This window comes from Mandrillus leucophaeus, unplaced genomic scaffold (assembly GCF_000951045.1).
Source record: "Mandrillus leucophaeus isolate KB7577 unplaced genomic scaffold, Mleu.le_1.0 Scaffold507, whole genome shotgun sequence".
In the NCBI taxonomy this organism is placed as follows: domain Eukaryota; kingdom Metazoa; phylum Chordata; class Mammalia; order Primates; family Cercopithecidae; genus Mandrillus; species Mandrillus leucophaeus.
The window spans coordinates 456,122-475,165 of NW_012105442.1; the positions used below are offsets into that span (position 1 = coordinate 456,122).

General features: G+C 39.6%; 1 protein-coding gene across 1 annotated transcript in view; it reads right to left on the reverse strand.

The window, feature by feature from the left end:
* The window catches only part of SOBP (sine oculis binding protein homolog (Drosophila)), a 170,722-nt gene that overhangs the window by 125,425 nt on the left and 26,253 nt on the right, over positions 1-19,044 (reverse strand). The window contains exon 4 of the mRNA XM_011996257.1: positions 3,558-3,709. Within this exon, the coding sequence (XP_011851647.1) occupies positions 3,558-3,709 (152 nt within the window). The remainder of the gene's footprint in view (positions 1-3,557; positions 3,710-19,044) is intronic.

The following is a 19,044-nucleotide window of genomic DNA, read 5'->3' on the forward strand; positions in this document are numbered from 1 at the left end:
TTTAAGTGTGTATTACTATGTAAAGTAAAACTGGTGTTAGCAAGTTGAACTAAATGTTTCTACAAGAGTGCAAAATCACTAAGGAGTCTCTGCAACTTTCCAGTTCCTAGGTGAATCATAAGGACAGAAATGCTCTCAGGTCCAAAAACAGGCTGGGAAAAGAGTGAGCTATTAGTTCCCTGAAAAGTCTCTAACACATGAAATAATGAGATTTACATCCCATTGTCATACATTGCCCACAGACTACACAAGTATTTTTCTTACCTACTGTTTCAAAAATTTTAAGCCAGCAAATAAGCCTTCGGGGATAAGGATCCTACAAAATATATTATGAATTAACACTATCTATTTCTTAAGCCAACATTCTGAAATGTGTAAACTAGTAGTTAGAGTCCTTAAGTGAATACAGCTGTGATTCATGGTCCTCTCCTGGCAGTGTTGAGCAGAAGTATTTTGAAGAAAGCCTAATATTTGTAGCAATCCAGACAACTCTTCAAATAAAAATTTAAATTCAGTTAAAAATATAACCTATATACTATATAGGTTAACCTGGCTTCAATCCATCCCACCTTATTGCATACTGACAATCTGTGAGAGATGTATGTGACACTTTCAACCCACCCCATTAAACAGACAGAAAAACCCAAAGAGAAATGAAGAATTGACAGGCAAATGAAATTTAAAGAGCCCATTTTCAGTGGGCCATCATTTTGAGAGTTGGGTTATTTTTGTCCTTGTTTTTAGCAGCAAATCAATTCCTGACTCTACACCCAAGCGTGTGTGAAGAGAAATGCACAGAGACCACAAGCACAGCTGTCCAATTTACATTCACAAATGCAGGTGTTGCTCAGACACAAAACAGAGGTCAGCTGAATACTGCTCCTAATTAGCTACCTTTTCTACTAGGATTTTTCTTTGTAAAGTTATGCATGCAATTTGGGTTCAACTTGGAGATCATTTTTAGATCCCAGCATGCTATCCAGCAAGAAGCGGGCTGTCATTATAAAGCATAATTTACAGCACAGTTAATTTTATGTTTTTTTTAAGTCTACACTATACCTAGGGCAAAATTCTGTTCTGCACACACACATTATTCACTCTGTTTCCTATCCACTTCTCAATACTTAAAAAAGGTAGAATTTAGCCATAAAAAAAATCTGTTATGTAGGAATGGGAAGAATTTTGCCCTTTTTCTAAGATTAAGAAAGTCCATAATTAATTAACAAGGACTAAGGACTTTGTTAAATGATACAAGAAGAGAAGTAGCTATTTGCTATTGTCTTCAGTATGTAACACCCAGGGGCTTATTACAAGCAGTTCTTAGAAATGGCAGGATGGAGACTGGTATCTAATACAATCCATTAGGAAACCCAAGCCCTAAATAAAATGACCACAAAATCCTATCAGTTAACAGAAATGCAGCAGCTGTACATGTTTACTGTAATACAATATAATATTGTAACAGAGATAACACTCTTTAAAATTAAAAAAAAAAAAAAAGCCAGCAAGTGATATGACTAGTTTATTTCTCTATTTGGGGGAAAAAAAACACACAAGAAGGCATAGCATGTCAGAGCTTTGGGACATATAAGGAAGGATGAAGACTACAGAGAAGGCAGGAATTGTTTGTACACTAATAGACAACTGAGATCAGCTGGCAAAGTCACTGGCTAAACACCAAACCACTGCAACTTCCAGGTTTAGCAAGATGTTCAAAGACATACCCCAGTAACTCCTGGTAGAAAGTGAAATGTGATGGGCTTCCTCCCACTGCTGACTTTACCTGCTGTAAGTATTCCAAATGCTAACTCCTATTCTGGCTCCCAGTTATCCATTTTCCAAAAATGTACACTATGAAAGCTTAAATTCAGTTTGACCTTAAACTTTATAATGATGTAAACAATATAGATATAGATATGGTATTCTGGAGTGTTTTTCCAAATGGAATCAGGTGCCTTTCTTCAAAGGCTCACTATAAAATACAGTTTGCAAAATATAACATGTATCACCAGGATTGTGACAAATCCATCTTGCTTGATTTTAGTCCCTACAGGCAGCCCATCAAGATTCAGACCCATAACCTTCAGAATTATGGAAAGACAAAAAGCCCTGTTCTATAGCCATCTTCTGCGATGGAATGCAAAGTATTTTGTTGTGGTAAGTAGGGCTTTGAAGAAGAAAGCACTGGGCCCACTCCTGGGGTTGTTACTCCAGTGCTCAGCATTCAAAACGGGAGCCCCAGGGTCTCGGAGATCATTTTAATCCCCCTATATTAAAACAAAACGTGTCTCCCATTTTCTTCCCACCCTCCTCCCCAGATTCACTGGCTCCTCCCAGGGGAAAGTGAACTTGACTGCTGACAGTCCCAGAAGAATTCCAAACAATTTCCTTACTTGCCTCTCTGTTCCAGTGAAGATTATGAGCCTAACTCTTAGAGACTGCTACTAAAATTCCACCCCGCTGAATTCTGCAGCCTAATTCTTTCGGCATTATGTTTTTTGGCAGAATGAATGTGACCCAAATTTGCAGGAGATAATTTGCTGCAACAGTGCTTCTTGCAATGCAGTGAGCCCATAATTAGCATTTCGGGATTGCAAATATCACACTTTTAGAAAAATAATAATTGTTTGCTTCAAGAAAGAACAGATTTGGATCTTGTATTATAGAAATGGAAACAACAAAATGTGGACAATTTTAGTAAAGATTTTATGAATTAAGGAAGCTTTACATATCAATGGAAAATAATTGAGGACTAGCAAGTTACCTCAGTAGTTGGTGGCAAAGGCTACAGCAGTTCTTTAAGGATTCAGAAAATAGTTGTGTGCATGTGTGTGTGATCGTAAAAATATCATGCATTCCATTTCCCATCCATGGTGGCTAACACTAGTCAAAAAGGACATTTTCAGACCTGGGATGTCTTTAAAATAAAACAAAAAAAAATTCTAATGATGGCTGTTCCTGTGTTTACCCACCATGCTTCTCGCAAATGCCTGGCTATGTGAGCAATGTTGTTTCATGTATTCATGATTTCATTTTTTCTCAGTATCAATCAGTTTTAACGTAAGATGTCAAGAGAGACTTAACATTTTTCTTGACAAGAACTCGTGGGCCAGATTTTGAAAAGAGCAATAGCAATATTTCCACTGGGTACAAGAATTAAACTAAGTGGGCTAAAACTTTCTGGCCATGCTTTTGTGGCTAATTACTTGGCTTTTATAAGGAATATCTACCACTTATCTTTCATGGACTCAGAGCGCAGTCTGCACTCTACTGCTGGAAAGACACTGGCCATGAGGATACCAGCTGTGATCACAGTGTCCTCATCAGATTCATTCACCCTCTCAGAACACAAACACTAAGCCAAGAGAAACACATTAGAAGGGGATTCCTTATTCCAAAAGGTTAAGCATGACACAAAAGGGGAATCAACAAAACAGAAAGAATAAAAATATAAAAGTAAAAGGTGCACAGTGTTTTCCGCTAGAAGCTACGTGGCACATGCGCGTGTGGGCTGGTGAGGCCTGTGGGGGGGCCGCCTCTCTCTCCGGTGCTCTTACCTTATTTCTCTTGAAGTAGGCTCGTCGGCAGGCCGCAAAGCACTTCTCGCTGCAGAAGCTTTTCACCTCACTTCCCATACTCAGGGAATAGCGCTTGATTCCCACTTTCTGGCACCAGGCACACATTATTTGTACATTTGACACATCATCTTCTATAATAAAAGTATAAGAAAAATGTTCATATCAGAAGCAAACATCCCTTCAAATTTAGACACACCCTGAACCTGACAGAGCTACCCAGGCCTGATTTTAGTTTCTGGACCTTGGAGGAGAAGTGCTTTTTCTTTCTCTCTCTCTTTCTCTTTTTTTGGCCCCTAAGTTTCCAAAAGACATTTACTTAAAAACCAGAGCATGACGGCAGAGCCACAAGGGCTCCTAGGGCTTCCTAGCCTGGTTAAAAAAAAAAAAAAAAAAAAAGGCTTCATCTGCCTAGTTAAACCAGCCCCAGTACTAATGAAGCTTGTAAAATAACCTGTTTCTTCAAAGGTCCTGTGAAAGCCTGCAGGATCTGCACTGGGTGGGACAATTTGTAGGGTGCTAACTTACAAATGGAACACCCTTATGTGAACCTTGACCAGGCGCCAGGCTCAACCATGGCATGTTCCCTATTACTGTTAAACGATATGTGCTATTGTTTACTCTTGCAATGTAATAATTCCCAAGCAATGCTCTTAGTCAAAAAAGGAAAGATGTGCGCGGCCAGATTCTGGCAATGGAAAGGGACAAGCCTGGCTCGCTGAACAGACTCTGACAATGCAGCCTTCCGGCGCTGGTGTCCTAAGGGAGATGCAGGCCTGATTGAAATTCTCCTCCATGTGATGTGGTTCATGGGCCCTGGATGGAGGGATGGTAATGGAAATGTCAGATCATTCTCAGCCAGATTGGTGGTCCTCCCAGCCCCTCATGTCATGTCATGGGGTTGTTCAGAATGAATTTAGGCGGTTTGCAAACATTTCCACTATTTAAATTGTATTTCTTTTCCTTTGTATGAGAAGAAAACAAATTTAACTAGCATAATGAGCCCATGATATCACAAATACTACTCCTTAAAACAAAGAAAGGATTTTAAAGTGAGTCAATTAGTAAAATATATTCAGTAAATCATAGTGCGGGTAGTCAGAAGTTATGACAAAAATTATGATGGTGATATTCAGGTCTGGGAAAAACTGGCCTCTCTGAGGGGTGGGTAGGGGTGAATAAAAGGACTTTAAGTAGACACCTAAGTAATATTTCCTTGTTGCCTCTTAACAGCTTTTGCTACATCTTGAGTTTTCTCTGTCCTCCCAATTGACAGTGAGTGTGTGTGTGTGTGTGTGTGTGTGTGTGTGTGTGAGACTGACTGCCACATCTCTTCTTCCTTTATGGAATTTTTATTATTATTATTATCCCACACTCATGCTCCAGACATGAATGGTAATCACAAAATCCCCAACAAGCACTAGTATAGTGTTGTCTGATTTCTGGATAGAATCCCCCAAAGACTAATTGCTAAGCAAGGCCTGGTCCACGAGTGTTGACATATTCAGGGTTCATACAGTCTGTCATGCAATCATTTCATTTCCAGGGAAAAGATTTGGTTTGAGGCAGTGTGGTCATCAGCCTGCAAAATTAGAAGCAAACTAATTTGTAGTGCAGTGATATGGCTTTTTTTCCCCCTGAGCATCAGCACTCAGAACTATGTGCAGCGTTTTATTTACCTCAATGGAATAAATATTGCCATTCTAATGACCTTTTTGTATTTCACAAATTACATATTGTGATCTATTGTTATCAAATGAGATAGTATAAAAAATGACCTTTGATGTCAAACATTTTTGATAACTTTCTTTAAATGGCATAATACAAATTCAAATGTCAAACAATTACTGTATTTAATAATTTGCTCTGTTCAAAGCAAGCTTTTTGATATTTCAGGAATATCCTTAACAAAAAAAATTTAAAAATAAATAAAAGTAAGCTTTTATTTATATTTTACATGATCTCTAATATGGCATCTCTCTACATATGAACATTTTACATGGTATGAAAAATTAGCAAAGCTTTATAATTTACCTTAGTGTGTAGAGGAGTTTTCTTAGATTAGAAAGAGCATATATTTTAAAATAATCACCTGTCTTTACTAAACTAGATAGCAACTCATAGTTTCTATTTTTCCCAATTGATAAGATGCTTTAAAATCTTAAATTCCTGAAAAAGAAGATACAGCAGAATTCTCATAAATGATCCACTGGCAGTAAGCTTGATTCTGGTGAAATCTGTAAGGAAAAAAATTTATGCGGGAAATCACCTGGCCTCACAGTTTAAAGAGGAGACCCCACTTCCCAAGGAGCCATTTTAGAACATGCATTAGATCCCCCTCATTATTTCTTCCTTTAAATAATCTAATTTGGGAAACAAAGCATAAAATTGTTTAAGTCCTAGATCTTCAGCTATAATGGACCAACACTGACATAAGAAAGAATAGAGTGCAAAGTTATTCACAAGGCCAGGCGCTTAGCGTGCAGCTTGGGCCTGGCCTGGAGGAATGATGCTTGAGGCCAAAGGGCAGCTCCGGGGTCTTTCTCAAGCTTCAATCCATCATCACCAGACAGACCCACTTGTCATTTTTTAAAGGGAGGCAAGAATACTTTCTTACAATGGACCTAACAAATAAACGAACAAAAAGGTAGAATTTTAAAACAGATTATTTCTTACAAATCATTCTTACTACAAAGCAACAATATGAGATGAGACCATATAAATTGTGCACTTTTATATCTGGCAGCTGGAAAGACTTCTAGAATGATGGTTAGCATCTGCCTTGTTAAATAAGTCGACGTTCCCAGCAGTTTTTCACGCAACTCTATTTCATAAAGGTATATGCTTTGGAAAAAGCCCATCAGATTTCTCCTTTTCTAGTATTAAACTGTTATCAGCAGCTAATGATCCAAAGAACAGTCTGATAATTGGGTTATTCAAAAAATTTAAAAAACATTTTCCGATATTTCAGGCATTCTAGATTAATAAAAGTCATTTATATCAGTAATACATTTTAAAAACTAATAAAGAACTGTGATTATCTAAATTAATATTGTCAGTCAAACTATAGTTCAAAATTCTGTCACCAGACATGAGATGGTGTCCCTATCTTATGACTGCACCCCTAGAAAAGTGAACACTTCTTAAGTGGTTAAAGCCAAAGGGATCAGTCCACTTCAACATCTGCATCTCTTTCTACCTGAAACATGGAAATGAAATGCAGGCTTTACAATGGCAAAATAGGAGGTTTCAGCACTTTAACTTTTCTAACTTGATCTGCTTTAAATTTTTTTCTATTTAAAAAAATATTTCTTCAAGCTAGGGAAAACCTAATTACCTATCTTACATTTTGGCTAACGGTCTGTGCCATTAGAGACTTGAGATTACCTCAGAGAAGATTCACGTAACAGATTTTTACATTACATTATCTTACAGCCATTAGCCTGTGCATTTTTATAATAAACAATGCACTGACAAATGTAAAATGTTTACAGCATTAAATCACATTCCCACAGAGAACGCTTTGTATAACATAATAAAATTTTCATACGATAATATCATATAAATACGTATCAGTCAAAATATGCATATTTCAATTAATCATGAAAAATTTGTACCACCTCTTTAGAATTTAATTAAACAGAATGTTTAAGGCATTTTCTTTCCAATCTAATGTTTAAAGAGCTATAGAACATTTTTCTACTTTACATCCCAGAAATTCAAATTAACTACTCCAAGATGAAATCAAAATTGTATTTATCTATCACAGTACAGAGAAGTATGAGATCAAGCATTTCTGGAATGCCCTGCTGAAGTTGTTTGAGAAATTGCCTTATCTGGTGACTTTAAAAAATAAGGATGGCCATTGGTCAGCGATCTTCTTGGGGCATTTAAATTGGCTATAAACATGTATACTAACTTACCTGACCAGCACCCAAAGAAAATCAGTAGGGCATTAATGGACTCCAGGCAATTAAACTGTAGATTTACCACCCCTTTGTAACTTTCATGGGAGTCCAAGACTGAGGGGAAATTCCAAAAGTATTTGCTGGGACATCTATCTCCTCCAACAGTTCCTAGAATGCACACATCCAGATAATCAATGAAAGACCTGGATTATATCTGAGACAAGTTACAAGGCAGTCTGAGGAGACTCCTGTGTGTTCCCCATGCCATGAAATGACATGAAATGGCCCATGGCCGGGCTGCACTGTGTCAATCTACTTGTTGCAGCAGCTATATTTAAGAACAGAATAAAGTAAAGGCCTGGAAAGCAGACAAGAAACTAAAGTTTGCTTTCTCTATAGCTTCTGTGAAGAAAGAAATTCCTCTTTGAAATAATTAAATTCCAAAGACTTTAAGGCAATCTAAGTTAAAGTTTCTACAGAGCCTACCAGGAGCTTCTGTACAATTCCCTGTGTTCTAGGAGTGAACATACAAGGAGATCCAGAGAAAACTGGGACCACTAAACCACAAAGAACATAATGATTGTTAGCAGTACTTAGTAGGTGCCCACACAGTGCATGGCTCATTTCAACGTTATTTAATCTTTTTCACAACCACCACCAACCAGGCAGGTACTAACATTAATCTCCATTGTGCAAATGGGGAAAGTGAGTTTATATGTTAAGTAATTTGCTCCTAATCACACGATGAGTACATATCAGAGTCTTACTGAGGACCAGGCCACCTGATTCCAGAGCCCAAGCTCTTGACCAGTACACCTTAGAGACCACGGCTTTTCTAAGCAGTAAGACTATAAACCATCCTCATAGACCTCTCTCCACAAAAAGGACTAAAAGCTGTCACAGATTTTGCAACTTACACAGCACATTGCTCAGTAACACAACAATACACAAAGAAAATGAAATCAAAAAGGTCAAAATGTCTTGGAGGAGACAGCTGAAGTGTTAATCAATATTTGTTTATTGATTTTTAAAAAACAAGTTAAAGGCCCACAGCGCAAGCCTTTACTTCTTTATGACTATGAGACATGGAATTGCTGCAAACGCTCTGTATAACTTGCACCAGCAAGTGCTACTTAAACATTTAATGATAAGACAGGCCCAATAATATGTGGATCTCAAGAAGCAGTTACTATACCCACAGGCAAGCAATACTCTTGCCAGTCTTTTCTTTTGTAAAGAGCAGGGATCCCAGCAGGACATGGATACGACCGGCTTTCCATGTGTTGAAATGGAAGACCCCCTACCTCTGTAATTTCAAGGGTGCCAATAAGAATATCCTAGCTTCAAAAAATTATCCTTCAGCTGCTCACTAAGATTAAATTCTACCATTAGAAGGTCATTTCTTTGGCTAAATGTTTCTTATGAGCCATTAAAACACAAATTCCCTGAAAGCAAGGAGGCTCAATATATACTTGTAAATAATGATTTATGTTTTGAAATGAATGATTCTTTCAGAAGAATATGTTTTTACAAGGAATGGGAAGAAGGGCTGAGGATAGGGTTCCAATCAGAAAGGTAGAGAGGCAAAGATGGGAGAGTTGGGACATATTACTTAGCTAATCTCTAGCCTTGCAAAGAGCTAGAGCAACCTGAGGGCAGCCAAAGGAAGGTGGTGTGGACAGGGTGATGACACTATAGAATATGTCAAATATGTTAAGAGTGCCTTTTAAGTATGAATATGAAACACAGTAGACAGTGGCATATAGCTAAGGATTGCGAGAAAAGAAAAGCAACACGCAGATCCACTTAGGACAATCTCAAGGGGGTGACTTTTTATAAGCAAATGAGGTAGTAGATGTACATTGATTTGCAAACCTAAGTTGCTACTATTTGAAAGACAGTGTGGTGATGCACAGAGATGAAGACAGAGGACTTTGCTGAAAGTACTAATATTGCCCCTTCTAGTTGTGTGTGACAAGAGTAAGTCGATCAAGGACTGGTAATGCCCACCCTAACTACAGCTTCGGTGAGGATCAAATAAGATTAAATATGCACATTCTATATGTAAATGAGCCTTCCTTAGAAGGAGTGGCATTTAGAACCACAAGAAAAGGGTAGGTGTCAGCTGTATGCAATCTGGAGAGGCCCAGTGACCAGGCACCAGTCTCTTCAATCACATCCCCTCCTGTGGATGACATCTGTAGAACCACTATCCTTGAATACAAAGAACCCAGTAATTGGTTAAATCTCACTAACTTAGATTATTTAAGAGTAAAGCCATTAGAATTAATAAAAGCCTCACTTACAGCTATTCTTTTAAAAAAGTACTTAACTTGAATTAATAGTTGACAAGATGTTGCCAAATATATCACTGCACTGCCAGATATTCTGTAATTAATAGATGGGAATTCTTTGTAATTATTCCATTAACTATCCACACATGGGTGGATCTTCCTAAGTGCCTGAGAAGTTTGCTCATTTAAAAAGTATCAGAGCAACAACTAAAAATGTCTGCCACTTTGGTAACTGAACTATCAAGAATTCCCAAAGAGTGGTGTCTGAAACAATAAAATGTTATTGAATTTAGTTCTCCTTAAACGGATAATGCAATTAAATGACAAAGGTCCATAATACTACATAAGTCTTTGTAGTATCTAAAATTATTCCTAATTTTCTTTTGAAAACAGATTTGAAGTTATTTCAAGAATTTAAATAGTCCACTCCTCTCTAAACATAGTAGTATTTAACTCCAAAGTAAAATCTAAATAGTCTATGCATAAATTAAAAATTCGTTTCAATAAGTAAAAGGAATGAGCATGTATTATACAAAATTACAGAAAAATGACAGACTTTAAAATTAATTTTCAATTTTCTAATGGAACATTCTATCCAATTTTAAATTATTTACATTCATATTATGAAGATAGACATAGACATAGATATAGATATAAAGGATGTGATTCCAGAAAGAATTACGTGTTTACATGTGGGCTGGATAGGACCTGAAGTGTGTGGCTCATCTTATGACAGGCAGAATGCAGTAAGAGAGCGTTTCGGATAGTTGTGAGAGCCACTCCAGAGAGCATAGCATTTGGGTTGGATCTTGAAGGATTTGGAAGGCAGGAGAGTTACAGAGGAGAGAAAGGACGGAGGAACTACAGGAGCCAGAGAGTGGCACACAGGCTTGAAGTGGGCAAGAATCCTGCAGTCATCCAGTTGACCAAGCTTGTGTGAAGGGAAAAGTAGATTAGACAGGAGCTGATAGGGCCTGAACAAGGAGTCTCATGGATGTCATTTTGCCATAGCGGGAGGGAAGCAGCTCGTCTTTATTCCACAGGTAATAGGAAGCTCCCAAATGTTTCTCAACAGAACATGACAGACTGGGCACGGTGGCTCACACCTTAATCCCAGCACTTGGAGAGGACGAAGTGGGTGGATTACTTGAGGTCAGGAGCTCAAGAACAGCCTGGCCAACGTGGTAAAACCCTGTCTCTACTAAAAATACAAAAAAAAAAAATTAGCCAGACATGGTGGCAGTTGCCTGTAATCCCAGCTACTTGGGAGGCTGAGGCAGGAGAATCGCTTGAACCTGGGAGGTGGAGGTTGCAGTGAGCCAAGATGGTGCCATTGCACTCCAGCCCAGGCAACAAGAGCGAAACTCCGTCTCGGTGGGGGGGAAAAAAAAAGAACATGACAGGATCAGAGATGTGTTAAGAAATGTTATTCCAACAGGAGTAACAGGATGGATCAGAATTTGGAGACACTAGAATCCAGTTCCACATCTAGACGCCTCAGTAAGCAAAGTGAGAGCAGGGTCCATGTCTCTTTCTGTCTTGTGTGTTCAGTGCCTTACACAGAGCAGCACTCATGCTGCATGAAGGAATAAATGGACAAATGAATAAATGGCTGCAGAGGAAAAGGGATGAAGTCCTGAACCTATAGGGTGACAGCAGAAATGAAGAGGACAGATTTAAGAATAGATGAAATCAATTATCAAAATGTAGAAATGTTGCCAACCCAGAAATAACCGAAATTTCATAGTATTCATCTTCCCATGTTTCTAGTCAAAGCAGACCAGGGAAAAGTCCACAGCATTCTTGGGGAAGTTGACTCCAGAGTCAAATTCAAACAAAATGAAGTTGCTTTACAGTCAATGTCCCTTCCTCATTTATTCTCCCGTACTCCAATAAAGAAGGAGAGCAAAAGGAGAGACTCATGAAGTCACAAAATTGTAATTATCTCTTGAATACCATGCTGAACTTGGATTATTTAACAGGACACTACTAAGTACATGTGCCTCCAGCTCCCTGACATTAATTTGAGTATTTCCCCATAATTTCACTGACTTGCCAGTGAAGCAGCTTCTTCTTGTAAGTTTTTTTGATAACCTCGCCTCTGCTTCTCAGTGTTCACTGTGGAGTCTGTCTTTCCTATGTACTCACCCTAAGAAACTGGAATAGGAAAGGAAAAAGGTAGAGCTTTAGAGTAAGGAAAACCCAGAGTCCTGTATGCAACACTTACCAAAGCACATCCCACAGAACACTAAGCCCACAGGGTACTTACATGGATGTGATTTTTAAAAAAGACTTCCATGATTAAATATGAATGGAAAACAGCAGGCTACACAAAGTTAAACAACAGGCTTTTTACAGCAGGACATTCTGGTTCCACCAATGTACAATTAAGAATCTTTGAAAAGGAGACAGAGTGTGCCATATTTCACAAATTCAACAGTGGACATGTCTTTTCACAGAGAATTCCCAAGACTGGACATCTGAGGAAGCTTCCTGGAACGTGCTGCTCCACTGCCCTACATCAGCACTGAGGCATGAGCATTTCCATGTGGGTCATTAATTATCAGGAAGGTTTCTTGTCTTTTGCCCACAATTATATCCTCAGTTGCCAGGAGCCTCCTTTGCCTGCACTGGGCAGAAAGACAAGGCCTGCAGCCATGTGGCCAGTGCTGGGCACGCTGATCAACACCTACTAGTCCTCAATATGCACGTTCAGATTGATTAAAGACACCCATGGTCCACAAAGTCCCATGGTGTCTGTTACTCGCATCAAATACAGAGAAGGCAATCCTTTTCCTATAAAGTCCTACAGAGAAAATGGGAGAAATCAATAACGAGGCAAAGAGAGAGTAATACAGACCGAATAGCTCATGTTCACTGGGTGGCTGCCGTAGACAGGATGCTCAGGTAAAATCGTATCCCCATCCCTGGGCCCTCAATCTGAACCTCTGAGCAATTTAAGATGTCCTGGGACAATGATGCTGCAATCATGGATTTGCTGTCCGCTAAACTTCTCTCTCCTACATGGCTGAAGTCTACTCAGCATCTAGTTCACAAATGAACGCTGTGACGAGGGACAGGGGAGTCCGATCAAAAAGTGTGCTCCAGTAAACCCACCACTCATAGAAAACCAATTCTGAGGCCTTGCCCTGCCTAGAGGGGCACCATCTTCAAAGAGATACAAAAGTGGTGGCAGCATATGAAGACTAAAAGGTCAAGCTGCTTTATACAGGGCTTCAGAACAAGAAAAGCATTTCTGTCATCTGCTTTTTAACTGAGGGGCTCATTTCCCCTTCTGAGATCTGACTTTCCCAATAATTACACTTAATGGGTCCCCCAGTGGTTGACAAATCTCCCCAGAGGTAGACAGAGGATTCATTTCTTTACTCAATTTCATGCCAGGCACTGTATGAGGGGCTGGAAATACACTGACTAACAAGACATGCATGGACGCTAACAAGGCCTCAAGGAGCTTCCCATGGCTGCCCCTAGTGTAAAATGCCAACGTGCAGGAGAAAATGGTCAAGGACAAGCCTGTCCTGCTCCCAGGGCTCCATCACCATGAGAGGTCATAGGAGCCAGATGTGTTGGTGACTGTAGAAGGGAGGGTGTTAGCATTTCCACTGGAGGGGAGCACAAGCAGCCCATTGTGACAGAAGAGCAAGCCAAATCCCTCCTCGGTGCTCCAGCCAGTCCTGCCAAGCAGCAGGCCACGTGGGGCCACCTCCTAGGGGAGGCAAATTGACAGGCTAGAGACTGGGTGTCAAGGGGACACCTGGGAGGGACTAAGCACTCACAGACAGCACTGCTTGTTCTCCTCCTCAGCCCCTTTTCTTCCCTCAGTGCCCTGAACTGCAGTCACATCCAGAAAGTCAAGTTCAGTAGGCTGAAGGGTATGCAGAACTGCATTCAACTAAATGTGTTAAAAGAACCAAGATGAACCTACTAGAACATTTCAACAAAATAATTTACTTCACTCTTCAGTCTTCCCACCTTTAAATATTTATTTAGATTCCTTAGAGCAAAGATTGGTTGAGGGACTCTCTGAAGGGGCCCCATGCCAATCCCTATTCTGGAATGTAATGAGACACGGCATGCCAAAATAGTCCTGCTATGGGAAAAGTAGAGAGCAACACTAACAAGAAATCCTTCAGCGCACTCTCTTCTCTTTACATATCCCTCTTGAGCTGCACTATGTATTCTTGTGACTCCAGTTACCATCCATAATATGACAATTCCCAAATCAACAAAATTATCTTTCGTGAGCTACTATGTCCAACTGCCTCCCAGACATCTTAGTAAGTCAAGTCCACAGCTGCATACACATCCCTCTCCATTTCCAGTCCCCTTCACTGTATTTCCCACCTCAGTTCCTGGGCCTGTTATCTACCCAGTTACCTGATGGCAGAAACCCAGCATCTTTCCTGCCTCTTCCCTCTCTCTCACCTCCCACATTCTGATTAATCAGCAGATCCTCCTAAACATTTTTATACAGCTGGGTGTGGTGGCTCATGCTTGTAATCCCAGCACTTTGTGGGGCCAAGGCATGTGGACTGCTTGGGCCCAGGAGTTTGAGACCAGCCTGGGCAACATGGCGAAACACCATCTCTACAAAAAATACAAAAATTAGCTGGGCATGATGGTGCATGCCTATAGTCCCAGATACTAAAGAGGCAGAGGTAGGTGGATCACCTGAGCTCAGGGAGGTCAAGGCTGTGGTGAGCCGTGATGGCACCACTTGACTCCAACCTGGGCGACAAAATGAGACCTTGCCGCCAAAAAAAAAAAAAAAAAAAAGTTTTCATACTACACCCAATCATTCATTCATTCAATGAATGCTTATCGAGTCTACTTATATGTGAAGCACTGTTCTAGGTGCCTTATCTTCATGGAATTTGTTGCTCTCAATCCCAGTGAAGCCACCAGTATCTCTTGCCCATACTACAAGTAGCCTCCGAACTCACTGTCATGTAGTTCCTTCTCTCCATTCTGCATCTAGAAAATTCTTCTGAAACACAAATATGACCACTGCTCTCATCTGCTCAAAACCCTTCAGTGGCATCCACTGCCCTCAAGAAGAAAGTGGCACTCCTGACATGGCCTCCATGGCTCCTAAGACCACACCAGCCTCTCACCTGTCTGCTTTCTGGATTCTGGCTTCTTTCACTTCCTTGAGGCCCTCCCTCCACTCAGCATTTACATGTGCTGCTTCCTCCCTTACAACCCTAAATTCCTTTGCCAATTTAGTCCTACTGATGAATTCAGTCCCTTGTACCTTATCTTAAACCTCATCCTAGGGAGACCTTCCCTGACCCCAAACCTGGTCAGATCCCACAGCACTCTGGACTTGGTAATTATCAAGACTTCACTGAGTTGTTTTTTGTTTTTGTTTTTGTTTGTGTGTGTGTGTTTTAAAGTCTATCTCTTCCACCAGACTGTGAGCCAGGTAAGACAGGAGCATATGTGTCTTGCTCACTAGAATAAAATATCTGACCTGGGGCCTCAGCATAAGGAGAAGAAAAGCATTCTTACTGGGTCCACCTTGGGTGTTAGATACCCAGTGGGGAAATAGTGGGAGGAAGCCAAGAGCACTGCCTTTGAGAACAAAGTTGTCTTAGAGGGAAACACCAGTGAAAAGCCCTAAAACAGAACGGGATCATTATTACCACTCTCCTTGGTCAAGTTAATCAATTAAGTCTTCTCCATTTAACAGGAACTTTGAGAAGTCAGCACTGGGACTGTCCCTAGAATAACAAGAAATGCTAGAAACACGGCCACCCTCTAACAAGAAAGGAAAGGCACAGCTGACATTTCCTCTCATTTCCTGTTAGCGTCTTAGCTCCTTGTTGACCTGGGACAGGGTATCCTGAAAGTATTATCCTAGCTAGGTCATAACTCCAAAAAGAGTTTAGAGAATGTCAAGAGAAGTTCTGGGCTGCCTCCGGAATCACAGAAGTATGTGATTTAGAATCCATGATTAGATTGTGTCCCCATTTCAGAAGTGAGTTCTGGTCCTGGTTCTGCCATTAAGGCAACAGAGTGAACTTGAGAAGGTCATTTAACCTCTCTAGACCTCATTTCCTCTTCCATAAAAGGGAACACTTAATTAGATGATATTCTAGGTTTCTTCTAAGTAAAATTCTAGCATTCTAAAGCTCTCACAATAACACAATCCATTTAAAGGAGTTGAGGCAAAGGATATTCTTTTTTCTTTCCTCTTTCACTCGAACTTCTGACTCAGTTTCTTTGTTTCTTCTCTTTCTGTGTAGCCACCACTGTTTTTCCTTACCCCTATCATAAGAGGCTTAGAAAATTCTTTGGCAGACAGGACAATTTTAGAAATGGCCCTTTCTGAGTGCTCCATTATTGTGCCACTGAGAATCTGGTGCTCTCTTTTTACTCTTTCATTATATATTCATGCTGGACTTTAAAGGGAAAAAGACAAATATTCATAAAATTTTAACTTTTTTATATTCTCTTCCATTAATTTCTGGTCTTTCACTGTGGACTTCCATACACATGGTATTTCATCCTGGGTTTCCCAGAAAACAGAATTTGAGTCAAAGACTTGCATGTAGGTGCTTTATTGGGCATGTGATGCCAGGAGGTAGGAGTGAGGGACAAGAGAAATGAACCTAGGGAGAAGAAAGAGCCAGCAGAAGGATGTGCTATTGAGTCAGCCACTGCTAAGGAAGACTGGTGTTCAATTGCAGAGGTAATTCTTTGGAGTTTATGAAAACATTTCATAACTATTGACCCAGGGGACAAAAGAAGGAAAAATCTATTCAACTCTCATGCCCTGATGATATAATATGTTAATCCTCTACACTGCCGGTTTGCAAATGTGTAAGTGAACGCCAAAAGGATCCACATGGGATGCCCATGCTGCTATGTCAGAGAAGTCCCAGAGCAGGAAGCGAGAGACATATGCCACAGGTGCAAGGCAAGTAACTTTCAGAATGCACAAGCCCAAGCCAGTCAAAGTGTTACAGCAATCATGGGAGTAACACGTGGGGTCAAGAGGATTTGAAGAGGAACACAAGAGGTGTCCCACACACAGACCTGTCATCACTGTGGAGTCTGGTTTCTAAAGCACAGCACTGTTCATATTTTCAGCTGGATAATTTGTGTGGGCTGTCCTGTACATTGCAAGACATTTAGCACCATATCTGGCCTCTACCCACTAGATGCCATTAGTACCCCTTCTCCCAGCTGTGACAACCAAAAATGTCTCTCAATATTACCAAATGTCCCCTGGGGGCCAAGTCACCCCCTGATAAGAACCACTGGTATAGAGATATTGTATATTCTACTTTTGTCACTCATCCAGTGTCCCCTAATTACTCTCTACTTTATGCCATATCAAATGCAGCTCTAAAGTAGACCACAGAGGGGTATATTTACGCCTTATGCCTATAACTTAATTTTTAGGCTTCACCATGATACATTTGCATTTCACTTGGTGATAATTCCTTAATAATAAGGAATGATGAGATTTTAAATATTCTACTTGATTTGAGAAAGCTATGAACAGACTAAATATAGGATTAAAAAGTTAAATTACATTCCAGGGCTTAGTTGCTTAAATTAGGAGGAGTTTAAACTTTTCTTAAAAACGATGGAAATCTAGATCTCGTACGCAGGCAGGAATTCTTAGCATTTTTTGAGACAAGGATCTTTTTGAGGAAAAAAAAAAAAAACCAGCCTTTCCTAAATTGTGCACATATGATATATACACAATTTCACAGTCAACTTCAGGACCTACACATACCCACCTAAGCCCAACTAAGGAATCCCAAGTGTATGTTAATGATTGCTGGTGAACATTTGGGTTGTTCCCAGTTTTTAGCTATTATGAATAAATGCTATGAAGATTATTTTATGTGCCTTTGGCTCACATATATACACATTTGTGTTGAGAACATACCTAAGACAGAATTATTGCCTTATACATTTTCAAGAATACTTAATTGTATAAATTATTGCATATGTGTATGTTCAGCATTCATAGATATTGCCAATCAGCTTTCAATAGTGGTTATATGTATTTACACTTTCACCAGCTATGCATGAGAGTCCCAGTTGTTCCATATCCTCCTCAAACTTGGTATCGTCAATCTTCTTCATTTTTGCCATTCTCATATGTGTTTACTGGGGTCTCACTATGATTTCAAATCTGATGTCCCTAATGAGTAATGAGATTGAAAAACTTTTCATGTTTATTGATAACTTGGATATTTTCTTTGATGAAGGGCCCGTTTACATTTTTGCCCATTTTTCTATTGAGCTGTTTTATTTTTATTGACAGAGGTTCTTTATACATTGTCAATATGAGTCTTTTATAGGGAAATGCATTACTAACATCATCTGGTACTCAGTGATTTGTTTTTTCATTCTTTTGAAAGATTTTTTTCTTTTTTTATTTGTATAAATTCATGGGATATGAGTACAATTTAACAACATTGATACATTGCACTGTGGTGAAGTCAAGGCCTTCAGTGTATCCATCACTGGAATAACGCACATTGTATGCACCAAGCAACCTGAAAGATTTTTAAAAATCAACAAACATTCTTAATTTTATTACATTTAATTAACTTTTTCCATTATGGTTAGTGCTTTATGTATGTAGTTTAAGAAATATTGGTGTATTCAAGATCATAAATATATTCCCCTAGGTATTCCCTAGAAGCTCTATTGTTTTACCTGTCACATTTAGATCAACAATTCATGTAGAACTTTTTATGAATGACATGAAGTAGAGAATCAACATACATTTTTTTCCATAAACATATTTATTGAAAAGACCATCCTTTCTCCACTGCTCTACCATGTCATCTTTGTCATTATAGACTGAATGTTTGTGTGTCCCCCAAATTCACATGTTGAAGCTCTAATCCCCAATATGATGGCAATTGGAGATGACGCCTTTGGAAGATAATTAGTGCTAAATGAGATCATGAGGATGGGGCTCTTGTCCAGTGGGATTAGTGCCCTTATGAGAAGAGACAGCAGAGAGCCTGCTCTCTCTCTCTCTCCCTTCACCACATGAGGACATAGTAATAAGGCAGTGATCTACACTCCAAGGAGACAGCCTTCACCAGACATTGACCCTGCTGGTACTCTGATCTTGATTTCCAGTCTCCAGAACTGTGAGAAAATAATTTTGGTTGTTTAAGCTACCCAGTCTATGGTATTTTATGTCAGCCTGAGCTGACTAATATATTTATCATGAGTCAAGTATCAATTTAGATTTGTTTCTGGACT